Below are 26077 nucleotides of genomic sequence, written 5' to 3' on the forward strand. Positions count from 1 at the left end.
GGGCCTTGCTGGATTGTGGTCTCCCTGAAGTAGAACTGTGACCTTCATCTTTAAATTCTCAAGGACTGTTTGCATGTTTGGGTGGATGGGGTGTGTGGATAGAGTGTAGTGATACAGGATGCTGGTGTATCACTTCAACCCTCTCCCCTCCCTCCCTCAGCCCAGATACACGCTTCACACTCCGTGCAGCTGGGGCTTCTAAAGGTTTTATCCACTTGGCTGTCAAGGGAAGAAGCACCGGGCAACAGTGTGGCTGGCTCATGGAAACCCAGATGACGAGAACTAGCTGTCACTGTATACAACAGGGGTGTCCAAAGGCCCCTCTTCATTTTCCAGAGTTCCTCGTCCATGTCCCGGGACGCCACTTCCCTCTCAGCCCAGGGTGCAGAGACTCAGAGCAGGCCTGACAGTGCCCAGGCTGCTGACCCAGCCTCCCAGGTCCTATTTCTGAGGCCGGCTGAGTCTCCGGAGCTTCTTGAGTTGACTGAGTAGCTCAGAGATAAAAGGCTGAGGGAGAAACAGATAAGATTAAGGCGTGGATTCACGCCCACCCGCCACACTGCCCTCTCTTATTCCTGGCTGACCCCATTATCTCCCTAGAGCCTGGGAGGGGGGAAAGATGCAAGGCCCAGCTTCCCTTTCATTAACTGCCTCCCCACTGGGCATCCTCTTACCCCCGGAACAGAAAAGCACCCTTACCTCTGTGGGGCGGGGACAGTCTCGGAGAAGAGCCTGGGTAGAAAACAGACAGTGGGTCCCAGCGCCACAGCACTTTCCCACAAGCCCCCACTCAGTCTTCCAGGAATTCTCCCCTCTGATTTGGTTCTCCCCCTCTGCCCAGAGAGGCAGAACCTGGGTTCCTGGGTTCCCCTCAGTCCAAGCCCAGGTTGCAACCTCAACCCCAGGGCCCGGAGCCCAGCCTCCCAATCTACCTCCAACTGAGTTTTCTGCTCCTCTGTGGAGAGTTCCATGAGCACCTCCAGGTCAATATCAGGCTCAGAAGGGGTTGGTTGATCCTGTTTGGGAATCACATGAGGCTCAGAGAGGCCTGGCCGGCCAGTGCTGGAATGGAGGTCACTGTCGGGGGCGAACCCATTGCCCACTCCATTCCCCGTGTTCAGTCCCTCTCCTCACTCAAAGCACACACTCTTCCACAACGGCAGCTGAACACCTACTGTGTTCCACTGGACACAGCACCAGAGTTCTTTAAAAAGAGTGCATTTCATTTCGAAAGTTATATACATTGTTGGTAGGGATGTAAAATGATGCAGCTGCTTTGGAAAACAGTTTGGCAATTCGGTTAAACATACAGCTGTCCAACCCAGCAGCTCTGCTCCCAGGTCTGTTTGCAGGAGAAACGAAAACATGTGTCCACAAAAAAACCTGCACTTGAGCATTGACCATGGCATCATTCACACCAGCTAGAGAGTCAGAAACGAGGCAAGTGCCCATCAACTGATGAATAGACAAAATATGACGCAGCCATATAACATTATTCATCAATAAAAGGAATAAAGTACTGACTTGTGCTACAATGTGAATGAACCTTGAAAACATTGTTAGTCAAAGAAATCAGTTGTAAAAGGCTACTTATTTATGATTCAACTCGTCTGAAGTGTCTAGAACAGGTAAATCTGTGGAGACATGAAATGGATCAGTGGTTTCTCAGGGCCGGATGGTGGTGGCGGAGACCGAGGGGTGCCTGCCGATGGTACAGGGTTTCTTTTAGAGGTGATAAAAACGCCCGAAATTAAAATGTGATGGTTGTACAATCATGTGAAGACACTTAAAGCTACATAATTTTCTACTTTAAGTGAGCGAATTGTATGGTATGTGGAATAAAGCCATCTTTAAAAGTTATTATAGTCATTGAAAAAATTTAGACTGTAGATGTTATAAAATTAAAGATGAGAGCTTCTGGCCAAGATGAAGGCGTAGGTAGACATACTGTGCCTCCTCACACAACCAAAATAAGGACAACAAAAATTTATAAACAAAACAACAACCATTACTGACAGAAAATGGAACTGTATGGAAGTCCGACAACCAAGGAGTTAAAGTAGACACATTCATCCAGACCAGTAGAAGGGGCGGGGTCGGGTGGCTGGGCAGAGAGGGCTCTCAGCAAAGCAGCAGCTGGCAGACCCCAGACGCAATAGGCGCTGCAGCAGGTGAACCCAGCCAGGTGGTGGATTGTGGAGGGGTGTGGCATGCAAGGCAGCTGGCTGACCAGGCAGTCCCACATTCACATGCAGATAAACTAGGTGAAACTGGGGAGCAAGACAGACCGCGCAATCCAGGGTCCCAGCACAGGGAAATAAAGCCTCAAACCACTGATTGAAAACACCTCTGGGGGTTGAGGCACTGGGAGAGACTCCCAGCCTCACAGGAGAGTTTGCTGGAGAGACCCACAGGGTCCTAGAATGTATACAAGCTCACACACCCAGGAACCAGCACCAGAAGGGCCCAATTTGCTTGGAGGAAGTGGGGAAAGTGACTGAAATCGGCAGAGAGCAGAGCAAGTGCCATTGTTCCCTCTCGGACCCTGCCCCACATACAGCCTCACAACCCAGTGACATGGGTTGCCCTGCCCTGGTGAACACCTAAGGCTCCGCCCCTCACTACGTAACAGGTGCATCAAGACAAAAAAAATGGCCCAAACAAAAGAACACATCAACACTCCAGATAAAATACAAGTAAGCGACAAAGAGATAGCCAACCTATCAGGTGCACAGTTCAAAGCACTGGTGTTCAGGATGCTCACAGAATTGGTTGCATTTAGTTGCAAATTAGATGAAAAAATGAAGACTAAACTAAGTGAAATGCAGGAAAATATACAGGGAACCAACAGTGATGGGAAGGAAACTGGGACTCAAATCAATGGAGCAAACCAGACGGAAGAAAGAAACATCCAACCAGAAAAGAATGAAAAAAGAAGAATTCAGAAAAAATGAGGAGAGGCTTGGGAACCTCCAGGACATCTTTAAAGGTTCCAACATCTGAATTATAGGGGTACCAGAAGGGGAAGAGGAACAGCCATGAGTGGAAAACTTCTTTGAACAAATAATCAAGGAGAACTTCCCCAATGTGGCAAAGGAAATAGACTTCCAGGAAATCCAAGAAGCTCAGAGAGTCCCAAAGAAGTTGGACCCAAGCAGGAACACACCAAGGCACATCATCATTATATTAGCCAAGATTAAAATGAAGGAGAGAATCCTAGAAGCAGCAAGAGATAAGGGGATAGTCACCTACAAAGGAGTTCCCAACAAACTGTCAGTGGATTTCTCAAAAGAGACTTTACAGGCAAGAAGGGGCTGTAAAGAAGTATTCCAAGTCATGAAATCCAAAGACCTACACCCCAGATTGCTCTATCCAGCAAAGCTTTCATTTAGAATGGAAGGGCAGATAAAGTGCTTCTCAGATAAGGTCAAGTTCAAGGCATTCATCATCACCAAGCCCTTATTATATGAAATGTTAAAGGGACTTATCTAAGAAAAAGAAGATAAAAAGATGAACAGTGAAAGGACATCAAACTCACAGTTATTAAGAACCACACCTAAAACAAAAGCAAACTAAGAGGACATCTAGATCAGGAGCAGAACCATAGAAATGAAGATCTCAAGGAGGGTTAGCAACAGGGGAGTGGGAGGAGGAGATGGGGGGAGAAGGTACAGAAAATAAGTAGCATAGACAATAGGTAGAAAATAGACAGGTAGGAGGGCAAGAATAGTATGGGAAGTATAGAATCTAAAGAACTTGTGACACATAGACATAAACTAAAGGGGGGATGGTGGGGAAGGGGTGTGCAGGGTGGAGGGGAATGAAAGGGGGGAATGGGACAACTATAATGGCATAATCAATAAAATATATTTTTAAAAAAGAATATAAGGTATGTGCATTACCTAGAGTCAGATTCCCACTGCAGCCTGGAGTTGAGAAATGGGCTCACCTTATAATCCAAATATTCTTCTCCTCAAGTTGTTTTCTTTGGATTTTCAGAAAACGGGCAGATATATCAAACAACTGCTGAGACGAACGAACGCGGTGCACCTTGACTCTGGAGGACACGTGGCAGTCCCCTGCCAGACGCTGCCAGATTTGACCCATTTCTCACCTCCACTCCCTCCTCAGCCCTATGACCTCTCCACTACGGGACCAGCAATGCCGTAAGGTTCAGGGATGAGCAAACAATGTTTGTTTCAAATATTCACTAACAACCGTTTCTTAGAGTTGGAAGGCTAACAGATTGTTTCTTACGATCTCATTTTTTATGATCTTGAGGGCTGCATCAAAATGTTAGCTGCCAGCAGGGAAAGACGGTGTTCTGAAAGCCACAGGAGAGAAATGTTTCAAAAATCTGACAGAAGCCAGACTTGGGTGTTTTGGATGGTGATAGGAAGGGGAAAGGTACAGAAGGACTGTGAGGGTGGACAAATCCTTTAAGTAGTCTTTTCCTAAAGGAGACATGTTATGGGCTGGTAATTAGAAGGGGACAGGTTGTTGAGCAACAGTCTTTTTAAAATAGGAGAAACTTATGAATGTTTAAGTGCTTGCTTAGTAGCAAGATCTAGCTCCCCCTCTGACCCACAGGAGCTGCAGGGCCCCCGAATCTGTTGGTTTGGGTTGGACCCAGACTTGTTTCCTCTGAGGACTGCAAAGCAGGCTGCACACCTAATGAGAGGTGGGGCCCTCCAACAAAGGAAGGTTGAATCTCCTTAAAACAACCTACATAAGCAGTGTTGCATCCCTGAAACCATTTCCAGTGGTGTCATCTGAGGTAGACTGTGGGGGGAGCCCGGGGGGGGGGGGTTGGTGAGAGGCTCTGTAAAGTAAGAGCTGGGGCGTGGTCAACCTGGAGGCTCTGCTACTCGGTCTCTGCCCAGGGTGATCAGCCACTGGGACTTCCCCAGTCACTTGGCTGCTTCCCGATGAAAAGAGCAGGGATTGGGAGAGGAACTGCTGCTACCTGGCACCTTTGGACAATTGCCATGGCAACTGCAGGCCAGGTGTTTTATATCCCTCATTGCCTGGAAGCCATCCTCCCACCTGTCCTGTTTTCTAATATTACGAGCTCATTATTGCACCACTTTCCCCCTTCCCTTAATGTTGCAAAACAAGATTTGGCTGTAGTTTCTTTGATGCCTGGATTTGTCCTGTGGTGCTGAAATATGAGACTTTTCACACAAGTGCACAACAATCTGAAGTTGAAATTGATCAAGAGAGGGAGGGTGCTGGCGGTAGTGAAGGGCAGTGAAGGTGTCCTGCAAGGTCACAGGCCAAGAGCAGACACAGGCCAAGAAAGTTTGCCGCTCCTGCTCTCAGCCTCAGGACATGTCCCACCTACCCCAGGATGCAGCAGGGGTCATGGCCAATACCTGGACCAAGCAGATGCATGGCCCAGTGAGCTTCCTGGGACAGCCTGGGCTGCAGGGATGATTCTCCCCAACCCCAACTGACACAGCCCTCCCCTGGAAGAACCGCAGGTCCTTGCTGCCCCCAGAAGGAAAAAGAAAGGGTGGGAGTGGTGGTTGGGGGAAAAAAGAGTCAAATCAGGAAAACCACTATTTCTGATTATTACACGATCATCAATAAAAATAACTTTGTTATATGGAAAAAAAGGAAAAAGGAGCTAAGTCAAGAAAGAGAAGAGCCCTGACTGGTGTAGCTCAGTGGACTGAGCGCAGGCTGTGAACTAAAGGGTTGCAGGTTCGATTCCCAGTCAGGGCTCGTACCTGGGTTGCATGCGGCCCCGGTCCCCAGTGGGGGCCACATGAGAGGCAGCTGAACATTGATGTTTCTCTCCCTTTCTTTCTCCCTCCCTTCCCCTCTCTCTCCTCGTATGTGGATAAGGAGGATTGCTGGTTTCTGGCTTGGGACAGTGCCAACCACACTCTGGAATCAACTGTGGAGCTTATTTTAAATAAAGGCCAGTGCCTGAGCCCCACCCTAGTAGATTTAAATTAAATTCAGCTGAGGTGCAGCCACAGCACTGGCTCCTGTCTGAAGCACTTCAGGTGTGGAGAGTTACTAAATGCCCAAGTAAGTGCTCAGGCTCTGCTGCCAGAGCCCCCGGTGCGGCGCCGGGTCCTGCAGCTTCCTAGTTGTGTGACCTTGGGCTAGTTACTCAACATCGCTAAGCCTCCATTTCCTCCACCATGGTAAAACAGGGCCTACCTAAGGGAGTCACAGGGAGGCTGCGTGAAATAACGTGTGTCCAACGCTGGCACTGTGCCTAGCACATGCTTAGTGCTCAAAACGTCACCCTTGCTAACGCTGCAGTTACTGTATTCCTCTAGGACCCCAACTGGAGATATCTAAGATATATGCCAAGCCCTGTCCTCTTCCCAGGGTGCAGTGGAGGGTAGTCAGGCAGAGCCAGGGCCGAGCCTAGGTCAGCGACTGGTGCTGGTGCTGGGCACGCTAGTCCGGCTCTATCCATTCTGCAGTGATGAAAACACTCCACATGCGAGCTGACGATATGGTGGCCACTAGCCACATGGGGCTCTTGGGCAGTTGAAACGTGGCTAGTATAACTGAGAAACTTGTAATTTTCTTTAATTTAAAGTTAAATCATTATATGGCTGATATCTACAGCATTGGACAATGCAGTTCTACACATGTGTGTTGAGGATGAAAAGTAAATAAAAGTAGCCCTTCTATTATTTCGTTGGAGCATCAAAAGATCCTAAAAAGAGATATTGTCAGGGATGTATAGACCCTGTTTCATTGATTAGGAAACCAAGTCTCAGAAATGGTAAAAGACATGCCCCAGATTAGGAAGAGTTACAGGCAGAGCCCAGACCCGAGGGGCCAGATTTCTGGACTGCAAACCCATGCTTTACCTGTTGGGGAAAGCTTTCTCTCCGTGGGAGCGAGCACCTTGCATCCACCCTTCAGCTCCTCCTCAGGCTTCAGAGCAGCCCTCGGGCTCAGGCCCCACTCCCCCTCCCCCCGCTGAGCCTGAGGCCACCTTGTCTCCCACCCTCCCCCATGCTACGCACCTGGAAGAGCTCCTGAACCTTGGCGTCCACCCACTGCTCCATCTCCAGCCAGCTCTGGAGCTGCCCCCGGTCGTACTTCACTGTCAGCCGGCTTGATTTCCGGGACCTGGACGCTTTGGAGGGGTCGGGGTGGGACTTGGAGTCTGTGGATGATGTTCTCCTCCTCCCAGAAGCCCACTGCACCTTCTTACTGGGGCCCTCCTTGTCAGGGTCGGGAGGAGTGCAGGAAGCAGGGCTTGAAGACAGCATGGAGGAATTGGCCTGGGCAAGGAGCTGGGATAAAAACCACCAGTCAGGGCAAGGGTGCCAGGGAAGTGAGGAGACAGAAAACAGAAGAGGCCAGCAAGGGAGAAAGGCGGGAGAGAGGGCGGGAGGGCCAAGGCTCTGGGAGCGGCAGGGGTCAAAGATCTCCAGGGCTTTTCGTCTGGTGCCGGGAATGCCAGACTCCTGGCTCCAGGCTGCCAGCCAGTGGCACTCCTGAGCTGAACTGTGCCCCAGCATCCCTTTCTGAGGCCCCCAGTGACATCAACTGCAGATAAGCAAAGGTCAAGAGGATGCTGTGCCTTGGGAGGAGAAAGAGGACCTTGGGTCCGGAGGGGTGCACGTCTGTGCTCTGTGCTCTCTGACCAGCTCTGGGACAGGACCGGGGTCACACCTGCCCGAGAACCCTCCGCATTCCACTTCCCTGGGACCAGGCCCACCTGGGGAAGCGGCAGTCGGAGAGATCTTGCAGCAGCCCTGCAGCAGCAGCGTCCCTGGCCGGCAGGAGCTCCTGCCTCAGAGTGTGGCTCTGCGGGAAGCAGTTTCCCCGGGGAGTTAGGGGGTGATTACCAGTGGTCCTCGTGGAGTCAGTGCCCTCTTGGGTCTGGGTGTGTCTGAATGTGAGCTGCCTCTAGGAATATGTGAGGGAAGGGGCACTGCTGTGTTAGCCTGGCCCTGTGTGCTTGCAAAGACAAATGTACCAAGCTTGCCTCCAACTCCCTTTCCCAGAGGCAGCTGCTTAGGAAGCCACGTTTTAGCATCGATGACCCTCCCCTGAATCCCATCCTTCCTGACACAGAGAAAACCTGCAAACTTTTACCAGGTGTCAGGGGACTACTGCTTCTAGACACCCTTGCATTCCAAATGAAGGGTGTTTTCGTTTGTATAGTCCTTTGTAAGAAAAATTTCTGAACGTTTTTAGAAAAGTTATAGAACACTAATTTCTTAATGACCATCTCAGAAGGACAAACAAATGAAAATGAAAGTTTCTCCTCTGCCCTGGCTGGTGTTGCTCAGTGGACTGAGTGCTGGACTGCAAACCAAAGGTCGCCGGCATGATCCTCTGTCAGGGCACATGCCTGAGTTGCAGGCTGGGTCCCCGGCTGGGGGCAGCATCTGACAGATGTTTCTCTCCCTCTCTTTCTTCCCCCCTCCCCCTCTCTCTAAAAAAATGTTCTACTTAATTTATCATCTTCTATGACTAAAAGAATCTTTAAAAATGCCCCTTTAGGGCTGCAGCAGTGTCTGAGAGGAAGCATCTTCTTTAAATAAAGATTAATCCAGTGACAACAGCCTTACCTTGAAAAATATTGCATGATTTCCCCAAAATTCTTCATAAAAAATCCTTTGTTCTGCCTTATCAAGGCAATTAGTGGGCTTTTACTTAGACTATAGAAACTAAACTGTATTCTACAAATATGTTACCCTTCTCTTTCAGTTATTATTGCCACATAACAAACCACCCCAAAGTTTAAAGGCTAAGACATACACAGCCATTATGTGTCCATGAATCTGCCACTTGGTCAGGGCTTGGCAGATGCAGCCGATCTCTGCTGGGGCGACGGGATTAGGGCTGAGAACGCTTAGTGCCACTCCTCAGCGGGGTTGGCTGTGCGGTAGCTGGACCCCAGAGTCTCTTTTGCCTTCTTTGGGTGACCTCTCTCCTACGGGGTCAAACTTCTTTACATCACAATTGGTTCTAAGAGGAAAAATGGAAGCCACGAGGCTGAGACCTGCAAGTCAGGTGGTACCACCTCTGCTATGTCCTATTGGTCAAAGCAAGTTACAGAGTCAAAGGGAAGGAAAGGATAGACACTCCCTCTTGGTGGGAAGAGCACAGGAAGGCGAGGTCTGGTCTACCATCTTTGCGGGTCTGTCTTCACAGACCATCTACCACTGCACCATCTGAGACAACACACTCCGCGGTCCTCACCTAGTCTTGGTGTTAAGGCCTGAATATTCTCACCAAACCACCCCCTCCTAAGACTAATGCTTGGTACCAGGGATACTGTTGATGGGAGAGACCTGGTTCTTGCAGATGCGTATAAAGAATGACAGACCAGGAAATCGATTAGCATGCAGTCAGGGTTTATTAGTGACCTGTTCCCAGAGAGGAGCAGGAGCCTAGCTAAGGCAGGGGAGGGAAAGGCATAGGCTCAGGGCAAAGCAGGGTGGCAGAAGTGACGGTGGCTGAAGCCTGGGGTGGCAAGCACCCAGGAGGCCTGAGGCCAGGTGGCCAGAGTGCCAGGAGAGCAAGTCCTTTGATCTGAGGACTTTCTTCAATGGAAATTCCTTGTAGAAAGGCAGGCAGGTCAGAATCCTAATAGGGGCCCAACACTGGCAGTCAAGAGACCTTAAATCTGGGCTGGCCTCTGTCACATACTAATTGTATGTCTCTGCACATACAGAGGGCAAATCACGGGGCTTCTGTTCCCTGTATGCAAGGGGAAGGCCTTTAACTAAGGCCCCCACAGCTCAACCCCTCTCTGCTGCTCCACAAACAGCTTCATGAATCCATCCAGGCAACAGCTGTACACACTGCTAAGGAGGCTCTTGGGGGCCACTGAGCGTCTGAACAGGTGAAGGGCGGATGGAGACAGGGGCGGAAGAGGGAATCTGATGCAGTGTGCAGGGTGGCTGGGGGTCTGTCTGGAGGCGGGTGCAGAGCCCAGAGCAAGGGCAGCAGTGGCAGTAGACAAGGAGGGAGAGATGTGAGCCATTACCAGGGAAGACTGCCAGGACCCAGGCCTGGCAGGAAGGAAGCCCAAGGAAAGGCAGGGGGCACAGATGGCTCCAACGTCCCTGGGACAATGAGGCCAGGAGAAAACAGGGAGAGAGAAGAGCAGCTTAGGATTAAATGTGAGAAATGTGGACGTTGTCATGATGTATTATTTCTCTCTTCATCGTGGAAGCAGTCCGTGTTCGCTAAGGGGCACTTGGAAACTCATTTAGAGACTAAAAAGAAGAAAATCTTAGCCCATATTCCCACCATCAAATACCATCACCTCCACTTCTTTGTTAGACTTTTTTCCCCTCATGTGCAATTTTTTTCTTTTCAGTGTGTTGGAAACAGCTTAGGGGAATGGGGAAAATGTAGTTTTTTCCTTAGTTTGTTTTTTTAGTCATTCATTTGAGAAGGAGAGAGAGAGAGAAACGTCGCTTTTTTGCTGCACTCGCTTACACACTCACTGATTGTTTCCTGCACGTGCCTGACGGGGACGGCGCTCGGCGCTCGGCACCTTGGCGCACGGGGGTGTGCTGCAGTGCACCGGGCTAGCCAGCCGGGCCTAGAAGTACGGTCCTTAACGTCAGAGAGATGGGATGAAATTATGGCCTTGTCACTTTTTCAGGTAACACTTATTGAGCACTCATGGTGTCACATGTTTCCTCTGTATGAATTCATTTAATCCTCACCAAGTCCTACTTTGTAAACAAGGAGGCAGGCACACGGATCGTAAGTGGCAGAAAAGAGAATTAAACCCCGTAGTCTGAGTGTGAAGCCCACAGGCTCAGCCCGGATACAGGCTTGTCTCCCACTCTTCATATGTGAACTTGAAAGAGCTAGTAAACTTCTCGGCGCAGTGCAAACTGTTCTCAGAGCTGTCTGCACACCAGCAGTTAGGCATGCTCTCAACGAGTGGCGGCTGCTCGCCACTGGAAGAAAAGTTTTTTTCAGTTAGGTTGAATTTGAGGTGGAACTTCCCCCTGAACTCAGACTTTCAAGTGTGGAAAAGCCCTCTTGAAGCAATGGAATTGGCCTGCCAGGACACTGGTCCCCACTCTGCCACCAAACTGCCATGGGACTGGACAAGTTAGTTCATCTGTCTGACCTGTCTGTTCATCTGTAAAACAGAGAGAAAAATAGTACCTACTTTCTTGGTTTGAGTGTATGGGGCAATATGTGGGAAGTGCTGAGAAACACTGTCAATTGGGCCTGATAAAAGGAGGTGTTTTGGTAAAGGTGTGTATAATGGATGTGATATAAATTGCAGTGATGTAATAGTACCACAAGGAAACAGTCTCCTGTGTTAGGAATCTCATGTATAATGTATGGGGGGAGACAGGAATCAAACCGCAAACCCTTTCTTCCCAGTAACTGCACGATCATTTACTTCACTGCCAGCATATCATCACTGATTACCCTATGTTCACCGCTGTGCCAGGGGCTGCGGGAAAAACTCAGAAACTCCAGAGAAAGGGAGACAGACCCCAGATTCTCACCCTTATGTGGGCAGCTGGGAGATGTCGCAGTTCAGCCAGAAAAATGACCAAATGGTTGGCTACCAGACCTAGCAGGTAAAGCTGTTCCAGAGAAATTAGGAAGAATGTTCCCATGTTAGGGGTGGGGGTGAGTGTTAAGTGGCATGAAAATGGGTGGCATCTCTTTTTTGGGGAGATCATTAATAGGATCAATCTTGCTCTGTAAGGAATGTTTTTTTTTTTTTTTTTAAGATTTTACTTGTTTATCTTTAGAGGAGAAGGGAAGGAGAGAGGGAGAGAAACATCAATGTATGGTTGCCTTTTTTTTGCGTCCCCTGCTGGGAACTGGCCTGCAGGGAACCGGCCTGCAACCCAGGCATGTGCCCTGACTGGGAATCGAACAGCGATTGTCTGGTTCGCAGGCCCGCGCTCAGTCCACTGAGCTACACCAGCCAGAGGAATGGTTTTTAAGAGGGATTCTCCACTCAGAGAAAGCAATGAGTACTGCTTCAAAGAATCCACGGTTCTGTAAAGTTACTCCGCTGCTTTGGTGAGCTGGAACCTCTACTTCCAAGGACAGCGTTTTACTGGAAGAAAGTGGCCAGCTCCAGACCTTCTTGGTGGTATACGAGAAGGAACCTGTGGCCCGAGGAGGGAGCAGCAGACCCTTGAGCGCTGAGAGGGACTCGGCCCCGACACAAACTACAAAGGACACAAACGAGTAAACGTTAGTACGAGTCGAGAAAGGGGGTGGACACCACTGCGGACCAGCAGAGGCCTGGCAGCGAAAGGGATGAAGCCCGCGTCTCACGGCGGCAGGAGGAGGGCTTCCCGGGCGGCGATGCGGGCGCAGGCACCCGGTTATCACAGGTGCAGCCGCACAGCTTCCGGGACCTCTTACGCCACCAGATGTAAACTACTTCTCGGGGGCTGAGAACGACGGCAAAGCCCTTTGCGTCGGCTTTCCCCATTTCCCCACCGCTAGCCTGGGACTAGGCCGCACCCCAAAGGGAGCCCGGAAGCAGCCTCCCCAGGGCGCCCCCTCCCGAAGCGCCCGTCGTCCTCCCCGGCGCGTCCTGGCGCGTCCGGGGGGTCAGGAGCCCGGGGGTGCTGTGCTGGGGCGCGGGCTCCCCCGCGAGCTGGACTCGGTGGAGTCGCGCAGAGCAGCGGCCTCCAGGGGCGCGGCCCGGGGCAGGGGCAGGGCGTCCCCGGCCGCGGGGGAGGCGGCGGGGATCCCGGGCCGCGGGGCAGCTGCTCCGACGGCGGGGCCGGGAAGCGCCGACCCAAGCGCCATGGGCGTGGGCCGGGCGGGCGCGCTGGGGTTAACGACCGCCCCGCCCGGCCGCGGTGACTCAGTTTCGCCAGAAACTAGGGGGTGGAGGTGGCCGACCGGCAGTGCACCCCGCACCTGAGCGGAAACGGCCACTGGGGCCGCGCAGGAAGCCGGGACCGGAACCTCAACAGCGCGGGCCCCACCCCACTCACCTGCGCAGGTAACCCGGGCCGGAGGCGGAGCGGACTCGGAGTATGTTTGGCTCTTTGTTCCGCGCTAGTCCGAGTGTCCGGGTACGTGACCTCCTTAGCAGTCCCTCGGGCCGTGGGTCTGGCGGCCTGGGCTCCCGGGGCGCCCCTGCTCCCCAGCCCTCCCCTTCGCTTCCTCTGCGCCGGCCCGCCCCCCTCGAAGTCTCCCCGGCCGATCCGGTTTCCCCGCTGATCCCGTGCGCCTCCTGCTCTGCCTCCTCCCCGCTCCCAGGTCGCAAGCACCCTCGGAGCCCAGAGCCCAGCACTGTGAAGGTGACCCCCGTGGGCTGGAGGGCGACGGCCTCTGGGCGGACGATGGCTGGCGTCCCCCTCTCCCAGGCCCGCATCCCAGCGGTCGCCGTGTGGCTCCTGTGTGCTCTCGGCCTCCCGGGCACCGCCGCCGGGCCGCCGCCCACGCCCCCCGCGCAGCCAGAAGGAGCCTCCTGCTTGGGCCGCTTTACCCCCGGGGTGCCCGCTTTTGTACTTGACACCGAAGCCTCGGTCAGCAACGGGGCCACCTTTCTGGGCTCCCCCGCCGTGCGCCGCGGCCGGGACTGCGTGCGCGCCTGCTGCACCACCCAGAACTGCAACTTGGCGCTGGTGGAGCGGCAGCCCGCCGGCGGGGAGGACGCCATAGCCGCCTGCTTCCTCATCAACTGCCTCTACGGGCAGAACTTTGTGTGCAAGTTTGCGCCTAGGGAGGGCTTTGTCAACTACCTCACCAGGGAGGTTTACCGCTCCTACCGCGAGCTGCGGACCCAGGGCTTTGGAGGTAAGACGGTGGTGTGGGGATGGATGGGTTTGGGGAGACTCAGAAAAGGGCGCGTTATGGAATCCTGAGAGTCGAGCTTCAGCAGACTCTAGGAGTAGAGTGGGGGGTCTTGACCCCCACCCCACCCCAACTCCTCCGGAGAAGTAGGCGGTGTGAACCGTAAACAATTGGCAGTCTGGGGGAGTGAGGCGGAGTAACATCCTAAAGGCCAGACTTGCTCCTGAATTCAGGGTGCCGTTGAGTGGGTTGGTGCCCTGGGATGTGTGTGGGTGGTGGAGGAGGCACCTTCCCTGGACTTCTGGCCCTGAAATGCTGAGTCAGGGAGTGAGCTGTCTGGAGGCTGCCTGGCGAGGAGCAGGTACCCTCTGGGCCAGCCACCCGCCCTAGCCGAGCTTGGTTTGAGGCACCTTGAGGCCCTGTCAAATGAGCCTGGTGGAGTGTCTCCTCCCCTACTGATGGACTTGGGACTGGTTAGCGTCTGTGCACCCCTCCCCCACCTCTTGGCCTTCTGTGGTGGGGGAAAGCCACCAGACCCCAGAGACTAAAGAACAAGACCAGTCTCGGGTTGACCCAAAAGGGGAGGGGATGCTGTTGTGGGCACAGTAGCCAGAGGCTCTGGGGTGGGGGTGCGAAGGACTGCTGGGTGAGTCAGTTCACCAGTATGTATACCTGGTAGGGGAGGGATGTCAGGTGTGTCCGGGCAGGTGTGTGCGTGTGAGCCAGGCAGAGCTTTCTCCCTGCTTAGGATCTGGTAACCAAGCTCTCTGCTCACTTTGTTTACTTCCGTGGATAAGGGCAAAGTGGGGGTCAGGGCTCCTCCTCTTTTCTCCTGGGACTGAGCAACTAGCTGGGATCAGGGCTCCTCCTGAAGCCTTCACTCCGCACTTCCTCCACCTGCTTTTGTGGCCAGGCGGGGCTCCAGGGCAGGGAAGGGTTGCGACTGATAACCTCGGTTAGCTCTTCTGATTGCAGTGCCATTCCGCCTCTCACGGAGGCCTCATGATAACCAGCTCTGACAAGGGTGCTTGCTATTAGTAGTCCCACTTTTCAGATTAGGAAACTGACTCTCATGTTGCATACATGGTAGACCTGGGACTCAACCCTAGGCAGGACCTCCAAATGTCCTGTGCTGCTTTTTACACAAGACCACCCTTCTGGAAGAAACCTGTCTCTGAGCCAGAGACTAGGAAGCCCAGGGTCAGGACTGGGTTGGGGCTGAGTCCAGGGGTGGTCACATTTCTGGAGAGTGGAGAAGGGACTGTCCTCTCCAGCTCTTTTCTGGACTAGCCTCTCTCCTGGGTTAGGGACCCTCGCTTCTCCCTATTCCTTCGATGAGCTCTCCTGGGGGACTAGGATGGGAATTCCAGGAGGGAGCACCATCTCTGGGCCAGGCTGGGCCACCAGATCCCACTGGGCCAGGGCCCGAGCCTGTTCCACAGGAAGTAGCAGACAGTGTAGGTGGTGATGACTCTAATTGACTTGAGTCCCACTCCTGGCCAGTGCCTGAAACTCTGGGGTCTGGTCAGGGAGCTGAGCTGGATGAGCCACAAGGTCTTAGAACCAGCTTTCCTCATTGAAAACCTTCCCGCCCACCAGACTGGCCTGTTGAGCACAAGACAGGATGGAGTGGGGATTTCCTGGGCACTTAGGAAGCTGGATAGGGCGTGGACTGAGTGTGAACTCCAGGCCATTTTCATTGTGCTGCATGCCTTGGGGAGTGGGAGAAGCTGTGTGGTGTGAAGGGATCCGTTCTCAGTTGAGTCCCCTAGAGAGGCTGGAGCGGGGTGAGAGCAGGATAAAGCCTGTATGTCAGGCAGGGTGGGCAGGTGCTTGCGGCTTCTAAACCTTTGATTCTTGTATTAGGTAGAGAAATCCCTCCCAGGGTGGGTTTGTTTGTTCTCCTTTCTGCGTGTAGCCAGGCCAGTTCAGTCCGGATTCCTGTGGCCTCCGAGTACCTTGCTCCTTCCTCTTTTCCTACCTTCTCCCCCTTTCCGTTGGAGGAGTGGCTTCGGAGGTGGAGTCTGTGTTTGCCTGCAGATGTCCTGGGGCCTGGCAGCTGGGGGAGGGGCTGGATTTATTACCACCCTGGCCCTTTGCTCTCTTGGGGTGGGAAGAAGGGAGTGGTTGAACAGGTCATCTGCCTCTTGCCTCCTGAACACTGGGACTTGGAGATGACCAGGGTCTACCAGTTGTGTGGGGGTGGGATTGTTAATTTGGCACAAAGTCTGCCACTTCCACCTTGGGTGCCCGTCGGGCTAGCCTGTCTGCCTGTTCGGTATACTGCCCAGTAGTCCATCTTCTTTCCCCTTTCACACAGCCGATCACATTCTGTGAAATGCAGGGAGTGGAATGGACTCTTCGCAGCTCACTGCCCCTTTTGCTTTGAGTTGCAGAGGTTACCTCAGGGCCGGTCTCTCTTGGCCTCACCTGATCTCCAGCTAAGCTACGGGACTGAGGGGTGGTTCCAGGCAAACAGTTTTCTTACCTGCTCTCCATTTTATTTCCCCCTGGCCCCTGGAAACCAGAGTCCCTTTTCTCGTTCTTGCAGACCTCTGCCCAGTCTGACATGTTTCTCTACATAAGCGCTCCACGCCCAGCGCTTTGCTGTCACTGTGTGTCCTGGCCTTCTCACCTGTCTGGGACCACCTCTGAGAGTCCCTGCCGTATCCGCTTTCTCCGCCTTATCAAGGAGGAATCCTGTGACTCAGCGCCAGCCAGCTGTTGTGATTTCTTTGCCTTCTTTTCTTCCTTTGAACTCTTGCTCATCGGACATCTGCTCTGCAGAGCCCCTGTGGAGGGCAGTGTCCATCAAAACTAAATGCATATTACTACAACTCAGTTCCGCCTGGAGGAGTTTGCGAGGCGGCTCTACTCACCCATGTGTAGGACAGTGTGCCAGCCACTTGTCCGCTGTGGCACTGTTTGTACCAGCAAAGAATGGGAAAGATCGTGGTGTCTGCCCGCACATCCTATAACCGGATACTGTGCTTATATTTTATTTTGTTTTGTTTTTTGAAATATTTAATTTTTTTATTTTTAGAGACAAGGGATGGGAAGGAGAAAGAGTGGGAAAGAAACATCAGTGTGTGGTTGCCTCTCATATGTCCCCTACTAGGGACCTGGCCAGCAACCCAGGCATGTGCCCTGACTGGGAATCGAACCGGCAACCCTTTGCTTCACAGGCCTGTGCTCAATCCACTGAGCTACACCAGCCAGGGCTACTGTGCTTATACTTTAACAATAATAATAAAAACCCCCGAGGCAGCACAGTTTCGTTGTTAGAAAAGAAGGAAGGAAGAGAAGGAGGGAGGAAGCAAGGGAAAACTAAATTGAGAGACTAGTGGACTGGTTAAATAAGTTGCATATTATGATGTATTTATACAGTGAGTAATATGCAACCAAAAAAGAAAAAGAAATGAAACTCTTTACATTGCTATGGAATTATTCTCAAGATATGAGAAAAACAAGAGGAACTTGTTTGCTTGTGAATCCAATACTGTCTCTGTTCTCACACACACACACACACACACACACAAACTACTAAGAATAGATGTCTCTGGAAAGAGGAACGGGGGTTTAAGGAGAAGAGGGAACATAATTCTCACCACCCTTTTGTACTTTTTGAATTTTACATCATGTACATCTGTTACCTAAATTAAAAATAAAAAATCCAAGTCCTGGGTGGTGTGGCTCAGTGGATTGAGTGCTGGCCTGCAAACCAACGGGTTGCCGGGTTGCCGGTTGGATTCCCAGTCAGGGCCCCTGCCTGGGTTGTGGGCCAGGTCCCCAGCAGGGGGCACATGAGAGGCAACCACACATTGATGCTTCTCTCCCTCCTTCCCCTCTCTCCAAAAATAAATGAGTCTTTAAAGAAAAATACAAAACATCCCAAGATTGTAAAAGTAGCCAAAATTACACCTCTAAGCAGGAGGGTGGCCTGCAGCATGGTATTTTGGAGAGAAAATGAGCTATGGAGTCCGAGTAGGATTCAAACCCCAGCTCTGCCGTATAGAAACTCGGGGGCCCTGGGCAAGGCATTGAACCTCTCCGGTGCCAGTTCCCTCCCCTGGAAGGAGCGATGGGAACGCAGTTGTGGCAGGGTGTTGAGGAAGATGGGCAGTGGAGGTCAGGCGTGAGCAAGCTTTCTGTAAAGTTTCAAACAGTAAATATTTCAGGCTCTGTTGCAACTATTCAGTCCTGCTGTTGTAGGGTGACAGCAGCCATCCATAATATGGAACTGAAAAGGAGAGGTTGGTTTGGACTTTTCATCTGTCACAAAATAGTATTCTTTTGATTTTTTCAACCATTTGAAAATATACTACATGGTGGGCTGGATTTGGACTGTGGGCCTCGTTTGCCTACCCATGGTGCCCATGCCAGGGTGAGTACACAGCACGGTGCCCAGTATACATCTAACAAGTGGCAACTTTGTTCATCATTATGGCTCTTGCCCTGGCTGGTGTGGCTCAGTGGATTGAGAACTGAAAGGTCACTGGTTCTATTCCCGGTCAAGGCACATGCCTGGGTTGTGAGCCAGGTCCCTAGTTGGGGGGCTTATGAAGGGTAACTGAATTGGCTGGTCAGTGTCTCTCCCACACATCGATGTTCCTTTCTCCCTTTTCCCCTCTCTAAAAATAAGGAAATAAAATCTAAAAAAAAACCCAACTAGGACTCCAGATGTGTTTCCAGCCCTGGCCTCTCTGGAGCTCCCACTGGAGACCTCCCCTCTGGATGGTGTTGCCTCCCTCAAGTTTACCTCCTCTGTGACTGAACCCACACATTCCCTCTAGATCTGGTTTCCCTTTGCCTGCTCCCTGCCTCCTCCCCAGTTGCCAGCGCCTGTCAGGCCCGCAGCGTCTGCTCAGCACGGTTGCTAACGTCCTCCTTTCCATCCCCTTGGCCGCCCCTTAGTTCAGAGCATTTCCACTGCACCTGACCTGACCCACCACACCGGTCCGCTCTCCTCGCTCCTTGTTCCGTAGAGATCATTCCAAACAGAGAGTAAACAGCTATTGCCTGGAGCTCAGGAGTGACCCTGCTACCCAGGCCCTTGGCCCCTACCTTAGCGCTCCTGGACTCTGATCCTGCAGCTAGAAGGTCAGTGTCTGCTGCAGTCAGGGCTTCTAGGACTCGGCACCACTTCTCACGGCCAGTCTGCCCTTCCTGTACCACCAGTTGTTAAACATTTGGATGTCACTCCTGCTGTGTCTACATGCCCTGGCCCAGCATTCAGGGCACTTTGAGGTCTGTCCAGGCCAGCTGCTCTCCTTAACTTCACCAAATCAGCCTTGAAAACCCCCAGCTCTTTGCTTTGGACCCTCACATTTTCTGTTGTCATCAACAGCACAGCACATTCTTTCCCACGATCGAACAAACAAAAACAAAAATAAAAGAATAAAGAAATAATTTCTCCCTTCTCCAGAAGAATCTTCCCTTACTCTTCCAGTCTTTCAGAGGCTCTCGAGTCTGTGGATGCCCATCCGCTTCCTGTGCTGCACACCTGCCACCTGTCACTTCACTGGTTGGGGTTTTTCTCCCGTGTTGCTTCCGGTTGTTGGGTCTTATCTGCCTAACTGGACTGTGGTCCCCTCACGGGCAATACTAGTTTCCTCTGGCCACTGCAGCAGATTTCTACAAACTGAGTGGCTAAAACAACAGAAATTTATGGTCTCACGGTTGTGGAGGCCGGAAGTCCGAAATCGAGGTGTCGGCAAGGCCGAGCTCGCTCTGACAGCCCTAGAGGAGGTCAGTCTGCACCTTCCAGTTCCTGGTGGCTCCAGGGCTTCTCGGCGTGCGGCTGCCTATCTCCAGTGTCTGCCTCTGTCTTCACAGAGCCTTTTCCCCCTCCACTCTGTTCTTCTCTTCTGTCTTTATTTATAAAGACATTTGTCATTGCATTTAGCTGATCCAGGATGATCTCGTGTGGAAACGCTTAACTTGATGACTCCCACAAAGACCCTTTTTCCAAATATGTTCACATGCACGAGATCTGCGGCTTAGACATGGACTTAGGTTTTGGGGGACCACCATTCAACCCAGTACGGGCAGGGATCCGGCTGTGTGCTTGTTTCTCTCTCCAGCCCCTAACCGGAGACCAGGGAAGCCTCGGGCTCAGGCACTACAGGTTGAGGGAGGGCGTGTTCCCTCAGGCCCTCTCATGACTGCGGGCAGAGTCTGTCTGAGGTGGCAGAGGCACCCTCTTCCTGTGGCCAGTCACCTGGGGACACCAAGACTTGCCACGTTGCTGCCTGGGGACTCTGTGCTTAGGTGTCTGTCAGCAGCAGTTGGGCAGCAGAGAGAGGGGCGATGGGTGTTAATTCCGTATTTACTATTTGGCTTTTCAAAAATATTTAATTTTTTTAAAGCAGTTAGCACAATACCTACTGATTGTAGAAGAGAGGAATAAGCTTCCCCCTAAAATAGATATACTTTCTGCCTAAATCAGATCAGATGGCACAGGCTGTATAGGAATTTGTTTCAGAAAGTGAGTCTTACAACTTAAAAAGGTCTTTAGTATACCAAAGACATAATAATATATATAAACAGAGAGCAAGAAGATGATTTAGTTGTGGGTTCCCACCTATGCCCCATGCTGGCTGCCAAGTTCTAGGTTTGTCTAGGTGTGGCCCATGTTAGCTCCCTGCCCCCCCAGAGACATCTGGTCCATTCAGCAGGAGTTGACCTTACCTCTCCGTCCCCCCAGGGTCCCGGACCCCCATGCTCTGGAAAGGCATAGACTTGAAGGTACAGCCCCAGGAACCCCTGGTGCTGAAGGGTATGGAGAACACAGATTGGCACCTACTGCAGGGTGACCCGGATGTCAGGGTAGAGGTGAGACACTGGTCCGGCTCCCTGACTCCCCCTCGGCTCTGTTCTCCCTGGGGGGGCTGTGTGGCTGGGAGGGCCTAGGCTAGCTCAGCGGGCATCAGGGAATCCCAGCCTAATACCCTCTTCTATGTACAGAGGAATGATTCGGACCAGGTGGAGCTATGGGGACTCAAGGAAGGCACCTACCTGTTCCAGCTGACACTGGCCAGCCCAAACCAGCCAGAGAACACGGCCAACATCACAGTCAGCGTTCTCTCCGCCAAGCAGACGGAAGGTGAGGGGAGTGGGGAGAAAGCATGCGGAGCCACGCCCCTCTGTCACTGGCCCCGCAGCCCACCTTACAAGCTTCCCTCCCCACAGATTACTGCCTGGTAACCAAAAAGGTGGGCCGCTGCCGTGGTTCCTTTCCCCGCTGGTACTACGACCCCAAAGAACAGATCTGCAAGAGTTTTGTCTATGGAGGTTGCTCAGGCAACAAGAACAATTACCTTTGGGAGGAAGAGTGCAAGCTAGCTTGCTTCAATGTGAAAGGTGGGCCTTTGCAGGTTCAGGTGAACTTTCCCCCAGGGCGGGTGGTTTCCCTTCGCCAGTCAGGGAGGTGGGCCTGAGAGCTCCCAGCTCCCAGGGCCCCTTCCCCCCATCGGCTCACCCTGCTGGGCTGGCTCTGTCTCCTCTCACTTCTGTTTTCTCTTTCCTAGGCCCCTCCAAGGAAAGGCATCATACAGGTGGGCTTTGCTCCGTTTCCTGGTCCCCTCACCCCTACCACATCTCCAGCCCATATCACATCCGTGCCCTTGACCAGGCTGCTTCTGCCCAACCCATTCCTGCCCTCATAGTATGCAGAGGGACCATAAGCTCCCCACCCCGTGCAGCCTGGGGTCCTCCTGTCAGGACCTGCCCGGCGTGTGTGCAGAAGGGTTCAGGCGGGACAGGTGGGGAGAGGGGACACCTCAGGATTCCGTGCTGGGGTAGAGAGGGCCAGGTAGACAAGGAACCCCTGGTACTTGCTGGCCTCTGCTGGAGCATGACCTTCCCCCTCCCCATCCCACCCCCATCCAGTGTGCTCCGGTACCTGTCACTCCACCGAGTTCCGCTGCAGCGACGGCTGCTGCATTGACAGCTTTTTGGAGTGCGACGGCACTCCCGACTGCCCTGACGCCTCCGACGAGGCCACCTGTGAAAAATGTGAGGCCCAGGGGTTCAGGGGTGGTGGGCAACAGAGGGGGCGGTCCCGACCGTCCGCCCTGCACCCCTGGGAGACTGTCGTTGGGCCCGTGCCTCTGACCTGTCATCTTCGCAGACACCAGAGGCTTCGAGGAGCTCCAGAACTTCCACTTCCCCCGTGACAAAGGTGAGATTCCCCCCAGGCCCTCCGGGCGAGGGCGGGCACTGGCACTGCCATCCTCTCTGTGCTCTCTGTGTGCCAGGCCCTGGGCAGAAAGAGCCAGAGTGGGCTCCCAGTTCCCTCCTGGGGCTCTGCTTCCCAAGCAGAGTCAGCCTCTTAATACCTTCAGAAATTTAGCCCTGTCCACGGATCACTGAGGTGGCGTTGACTGAATATTGTTTTATTGATTACTGTTTTAATTTAATGTATCAAAAAGGAAATTTCATATCACTACTATGAATGGAAATTCACTATTACATGCCACAACTTGAGATTGACTATTAAAACATATATAATAAAACAATAATAAATTTTAGCTGGACGTAGGTGCCTGCCAAGGCTTAAACCCTGAGCTGCTCTTCTTGTTGTTGTTGTTGTTAAGATTTTATTTATTTACTTTTAGAGGGAGGGGAAGGGAGGGAGAGAGAGAGATCAATGTGCGAGAGATAACATCAGTCATCAGTTGCCTCTTGCACACCCCCAACTGCAGGGGACCTGGCCTGCAACCCAGGCATGTACCCTGATGGGGAGTTGAACCAACGACCTTTTGGTTCGCAGGCCAGCACCCAAATCCACTGAGCCACACCAGCCAGGGCATTCTCTTGTTAAAAGATAGATCATCTACTGCAGGAGAGAAAACCGAGACTTTGACATAGTCAGAAAAGCTGAGAGACGTTTGAAAAAGAAATAGTTATGTGAGTCAGGGTGGTTTACTTCTGTGTCTAAGAACATTGCTCAGGATTTGTCTTTATTGCTTCCGGCAACACTGCAGATGGGCCAGATATTCCTGGGGCCCCCCGAGGCCCGCACTGAACCACAGGCTTCCTCAGTAGGACGCGGGTCGGGAGGTGGTGGGCAGCGACCACGGGGGGCCTGGCAGACAGTAGCAGGAAGGCCCCGTGGGCTTTCTCACCCCTTTGCTTGCACTTCACCCCCCAGGGCACTGCGTGGACCTGCCAGACACGGGTGTCTGCAAGGATAGCATCCCTCGCTGGTACTACAACCCCTTCACTGAGCACTGCGCCCGCTTTACCTATGGTGGTTGCTATGGCAACAAGAACAACTTTGAAGAGGAGCATCAGTGTCTCGAGTCCTGTCATGGCATCTCCAGTGAGCAGGGTGTTGGAGCGGGTGGAAGATGGGGAGGGGAAAGGCGTAGCTAGAGCACTGTGCTCTGTCCCAAAGCCTGGGCTGGTCACACTGAGTCCTCTGAGTGCTTGAAATGGCCGTGGGAGAGGATGGCAGTGGGGGGCCTGGGGCACTGGAAGGAGCTGAGTGTCAGCACTTAACACTGACTTGTCTTCCCCCATCACTTTGTAGAGAAGGATGTGTTTGGTCTGCGGCGGGAAAGCCCCATTCCCAACGCAGGTAAGCCCCGGACTGCCCTGTTGCCAACGAGTAGTATCAGCTAAAGGATCAACTCCACGCAACTGGTTGTGGCTCCCCAGCTCTGTGTTCAGAAGGATTCGGGGGCTGGCTAGAGGGCAGAGTCACAAGCAGTAGCGATACCTGCCGTAGAGGGAAGGGAAGCCCAGCAGAGTGCGTGCTAAACATTTGCCATCGTCCCAGGCCTTTCTCCAAGCTAACTGGGTGTGGAGCAACCTGGAGCTGAGACCTGCGGCCCAGCAGAATCTCTCACTGAGCTCCCAATAGATAGAGAGCAGTTCGGCTGCTCGTGTGCTGCTGGTCCTTCCACACCAGGCATCCATTTGACTCGGTGTTTCTGATACAGAGTTGGGGGTGGGTAACAACTGAGCACGTCCCAGGAGCTCTTCATTCTACCCTGTCTTCCCCCAGGCTCCGTGGAGATGACCATTGCCGTGCTCCTGGTCACCTGCATTGTGGTGGTGGTAGCCATCCTGGGGTACTGCTTCTTTAAGAACCAGAAAAAGAGTGTCCACAGATACCACCATGGCCACCCCCCACCCCCGACCCCTGCCAGCTCCACGGTCTCCACCACCGAGGACACAGAACACCTGGTCTATAACCACACCACCCGACCCTTGTGAGCCTGGGGCTGCCTCGGCCCTTTGGCCTAGGGCTCTCGCGGGCTCTCGCCAGCCCTCCTCTGGCCCTGCTTCCTCCTTACCAAGGAGGCCTAGACTGGGAAAGACTTTGGGACCAGACCCCTCCTGCCTACTTCCCAGGCCTCTCTGCCTCAGAGACCAGGGCTCTAGTCCCTCTCAGAGACGTCTCAGCTGAGCTCAGGCCACTCATTCCTGAGAAAACTCGTGTCTGAGGGGAGCAGAGAAACTTTGAGCCAGGAGTTCTACATGTAGATGGACCTGCCTTGCCTAGGATTTAAGAGGAAGTTGGAGTTTTGTTTCCTGTTCAAAGCTGTCCGCCCCACACTGTGATGTGGTGTCAGGAAGGGGTCTGGGCAGTGTCAGAGGCTGGAGGCCCCACCCCTCCTGCTCTGCACAGTCCAGAGCTGGGGTAAGGACCTCCCTATATATTTTGTGCTGTACAGAGTTCTTATTTTTATTTAATGCTGTGGAGGTGGATGAGAGCTATGGAAAGTGGCTCTCTGGCCTCTGCTGCTTCTTCCCCTTCCCACAAGGATGAACCCCACTCGGCCTGGCCTGGCACATGGAGCCGGAGCTGCCCCATCCTCACTGCACTCCCAGGGCTCTCCGGCCCCACACCTGCACCAGCCCCCACTTCCCACAGGCCCCAGTCCACCCACAGTGTAATAAAATGGTTTGTCCTGTGAGGCTTCTGCCTCTGCTCTGTGGGCCAAGAGAGAGACCCGGCTGGTGGGGGGGGGGGAGCTGTGACCGCCCAGTCCAACCGGTTCAGGCTTTGGCCACCCTGTTTAGCAGGTTTTCCCACCCTTCCCGAAACTGCCCCAGCCCCTGAGGGTGGAGAGAAGTGCCAAGGTTGACCACCAGGCGGGAGGGGTGGGGGGGCGCGGGGGCAGGGGCGCGGGGAAGCTGCAGTGCTGCTGTGTAGTGTTCCTCTGCAGCCGGGGCAAGTCCTCACTTCAGTGTGTAGTTGAGGACAGGAAGTGTGGCCACACGGACTTGAACCTCGGTTCTTATCTTCACTCCCTTTGGTGTGGGGGCTAGGGACAGGGGTCCCATCTGGCCCAGGTCACCACTGTCCCCTTCCCACCCACAGGAGCTGTGGCTTCCCAGGAGCAGCTGCCCCCAGAATCTGAACTCCTACCCAGGGGCCTTTGATTGAGGTGCTCCACTCCACCCACACCCCTCTCTTTGTTTGAGCCACGTCTTGGTGCAAAAAAAAAAAAATCATTCTTTTATTTAGTCAACAAATAATTGAGTTCCTATGTGCTAGATACTGCCAATCATTAGAACAATCATCGGAAATTTGGTCTTGTCAATATAGGCAGGGGCTTCGCCGTCTCTAGTTGCTGTCTCAGCGCACAGCCCTGTGACGAGGGCACTGTTGTTTCCATTCTACAGGTGAGGAGGCTGATGGCTAAGCTCTCACAGTCTTAGCGCTGCAGAGTCTAGTCTGGAGGGCTATACAGGAAAATTAGATGGCAGTGTGAGAGGTCGGGGGCTGGTTTTAAACAGCTGAAGCGTACCTTGGGTGAATATGCATGAGTCATAAGTATACAGCTCAATGAGTTAACAGAACTGCACACACCCAGAAGGCAAACACCTAGGTCACCTAGAAGCAGAGGGTCCTAGCACCCCAGGATGGATGGGCCTCCTTTCGATGGGTACCTTGCGTACGTCTGTTTTCTGTGCCTGTTGTACTCAGCCTGGACCACCTCCCTGTTTCTCATTTTTTAGCCCAAACTCAAGTTCTTATTTCTGAGACCCTCCCGCACACACCCAAGTGAGTGGCATTCCTGCTTCTCACCCCTGTGGCCGCTAACAGCACCCTGAGCACAGAGCACCCCCTTTTCCTTTCCATTTACTTACCTGTCTTTCTGCTGGGCCGCAGGTGGCTTCTGAGTCATGTCCGGGTCTCCCCGTGCTCCATAATCTTAGTAAATGGTAATGTATCGCTAAACGTTGAGTAGATGGCAAGGGGTTGGGCTTGTTAGCTTGCTTTGGCTCTTCCCATTTCATGGGGCCCTGCATTTTATGTTTATTGGTTTTAGAGACAGAGGGGGAGAGAGAGAAACACTGATTCGTT

At 52.9% G+C, this 26077-nt stretch overlaps 2 protein-coding genes across 4 annotated transcripts; one reads left to right on the forward strand and one right to left on the reverse strand.

Moving 5' to 3' along the window:
- Positions 1-233: 233 nt before the first annotated feature.
- On the reverse strand, positions 234-13028 carry PPP1R14D (protein phosphatase 1 regulatory inhibitor subunit 14D). Its single transcript, XM_037161827.2, has 5 exons — positions 12948-13028; positions 7002-7274; positions 933-1016; positions 700-732; positions 234-507 (listed from the first exon to the last, which is right to left on the reverse strand). The coding sequence occupies exons 2-5, from the start codon at positions 7248-7250 to the stop codon at positions 442-444; spliced, it is 432 nt and encodes a 143-aa protein (XP_037017722.2). The 5' UTR covers positions 7251-7274; positions 12948-13028; the 3' UTR covers positions 234-441.
- On the forward strand, positions 12429-24680 carry SPINT1 (serine peptidase inhibitor, Kunitz type 1). Of its 3 annotated transcripts, none has more exons than XM_037161797.2 (11): positions 12429-13028; positions 13216-13755; positions 20459-20586; positions 20719-20857; positions 20944-21114; positions 21282-21308; positions 21643-21768; positions 21884-21934; positions 22907-23077; positions 23288-23335; positions 23765-24680. In XM_037161797.2, exons 2-11 carry the CDS (start codon positions 13299-13301, stop codon positions 23974-23976), a joined length of 1530 nt encoding a protein of 509 aa, XP_037017692.2. In that variant the 5' UTR covers positions 12429-13028; positions 13216-13298; the 3' UTR covers positions 23977-24680. The 3 variants fall into 3 exon arrangements, with proteins under 3 accessions (XP_037017692.2, XP_037017691.2, XP_037017693.2); XM_037161798.2 differs by having other exon boundaries at positions 12836-12955; XM_037161796.2 differs by having other exon boundaries at positions 12429-13755.
- The last annotated feature ends 1397 nt before the right edge of the window (positions 24681-26077 follow it).

The sequence above is a fragment of the Artibeus jamaicensis genome, unplaced genomic scaffold (genome assembly GCF_021234435.1).
Source record: "Artibeus jamaicensis isolate MK-2021 breed Jamaican fruit bat unplaced genomic scaffold, CSHL_Jam_final contig_1132, whole genome shotgun sequence".
Lineage (NCBI taxonomy): Eukaryota > Metazoa > Chordata > Mammalia > Chiroptera > Phyllostomidae > Artibeus > Artibeus jamaicensis.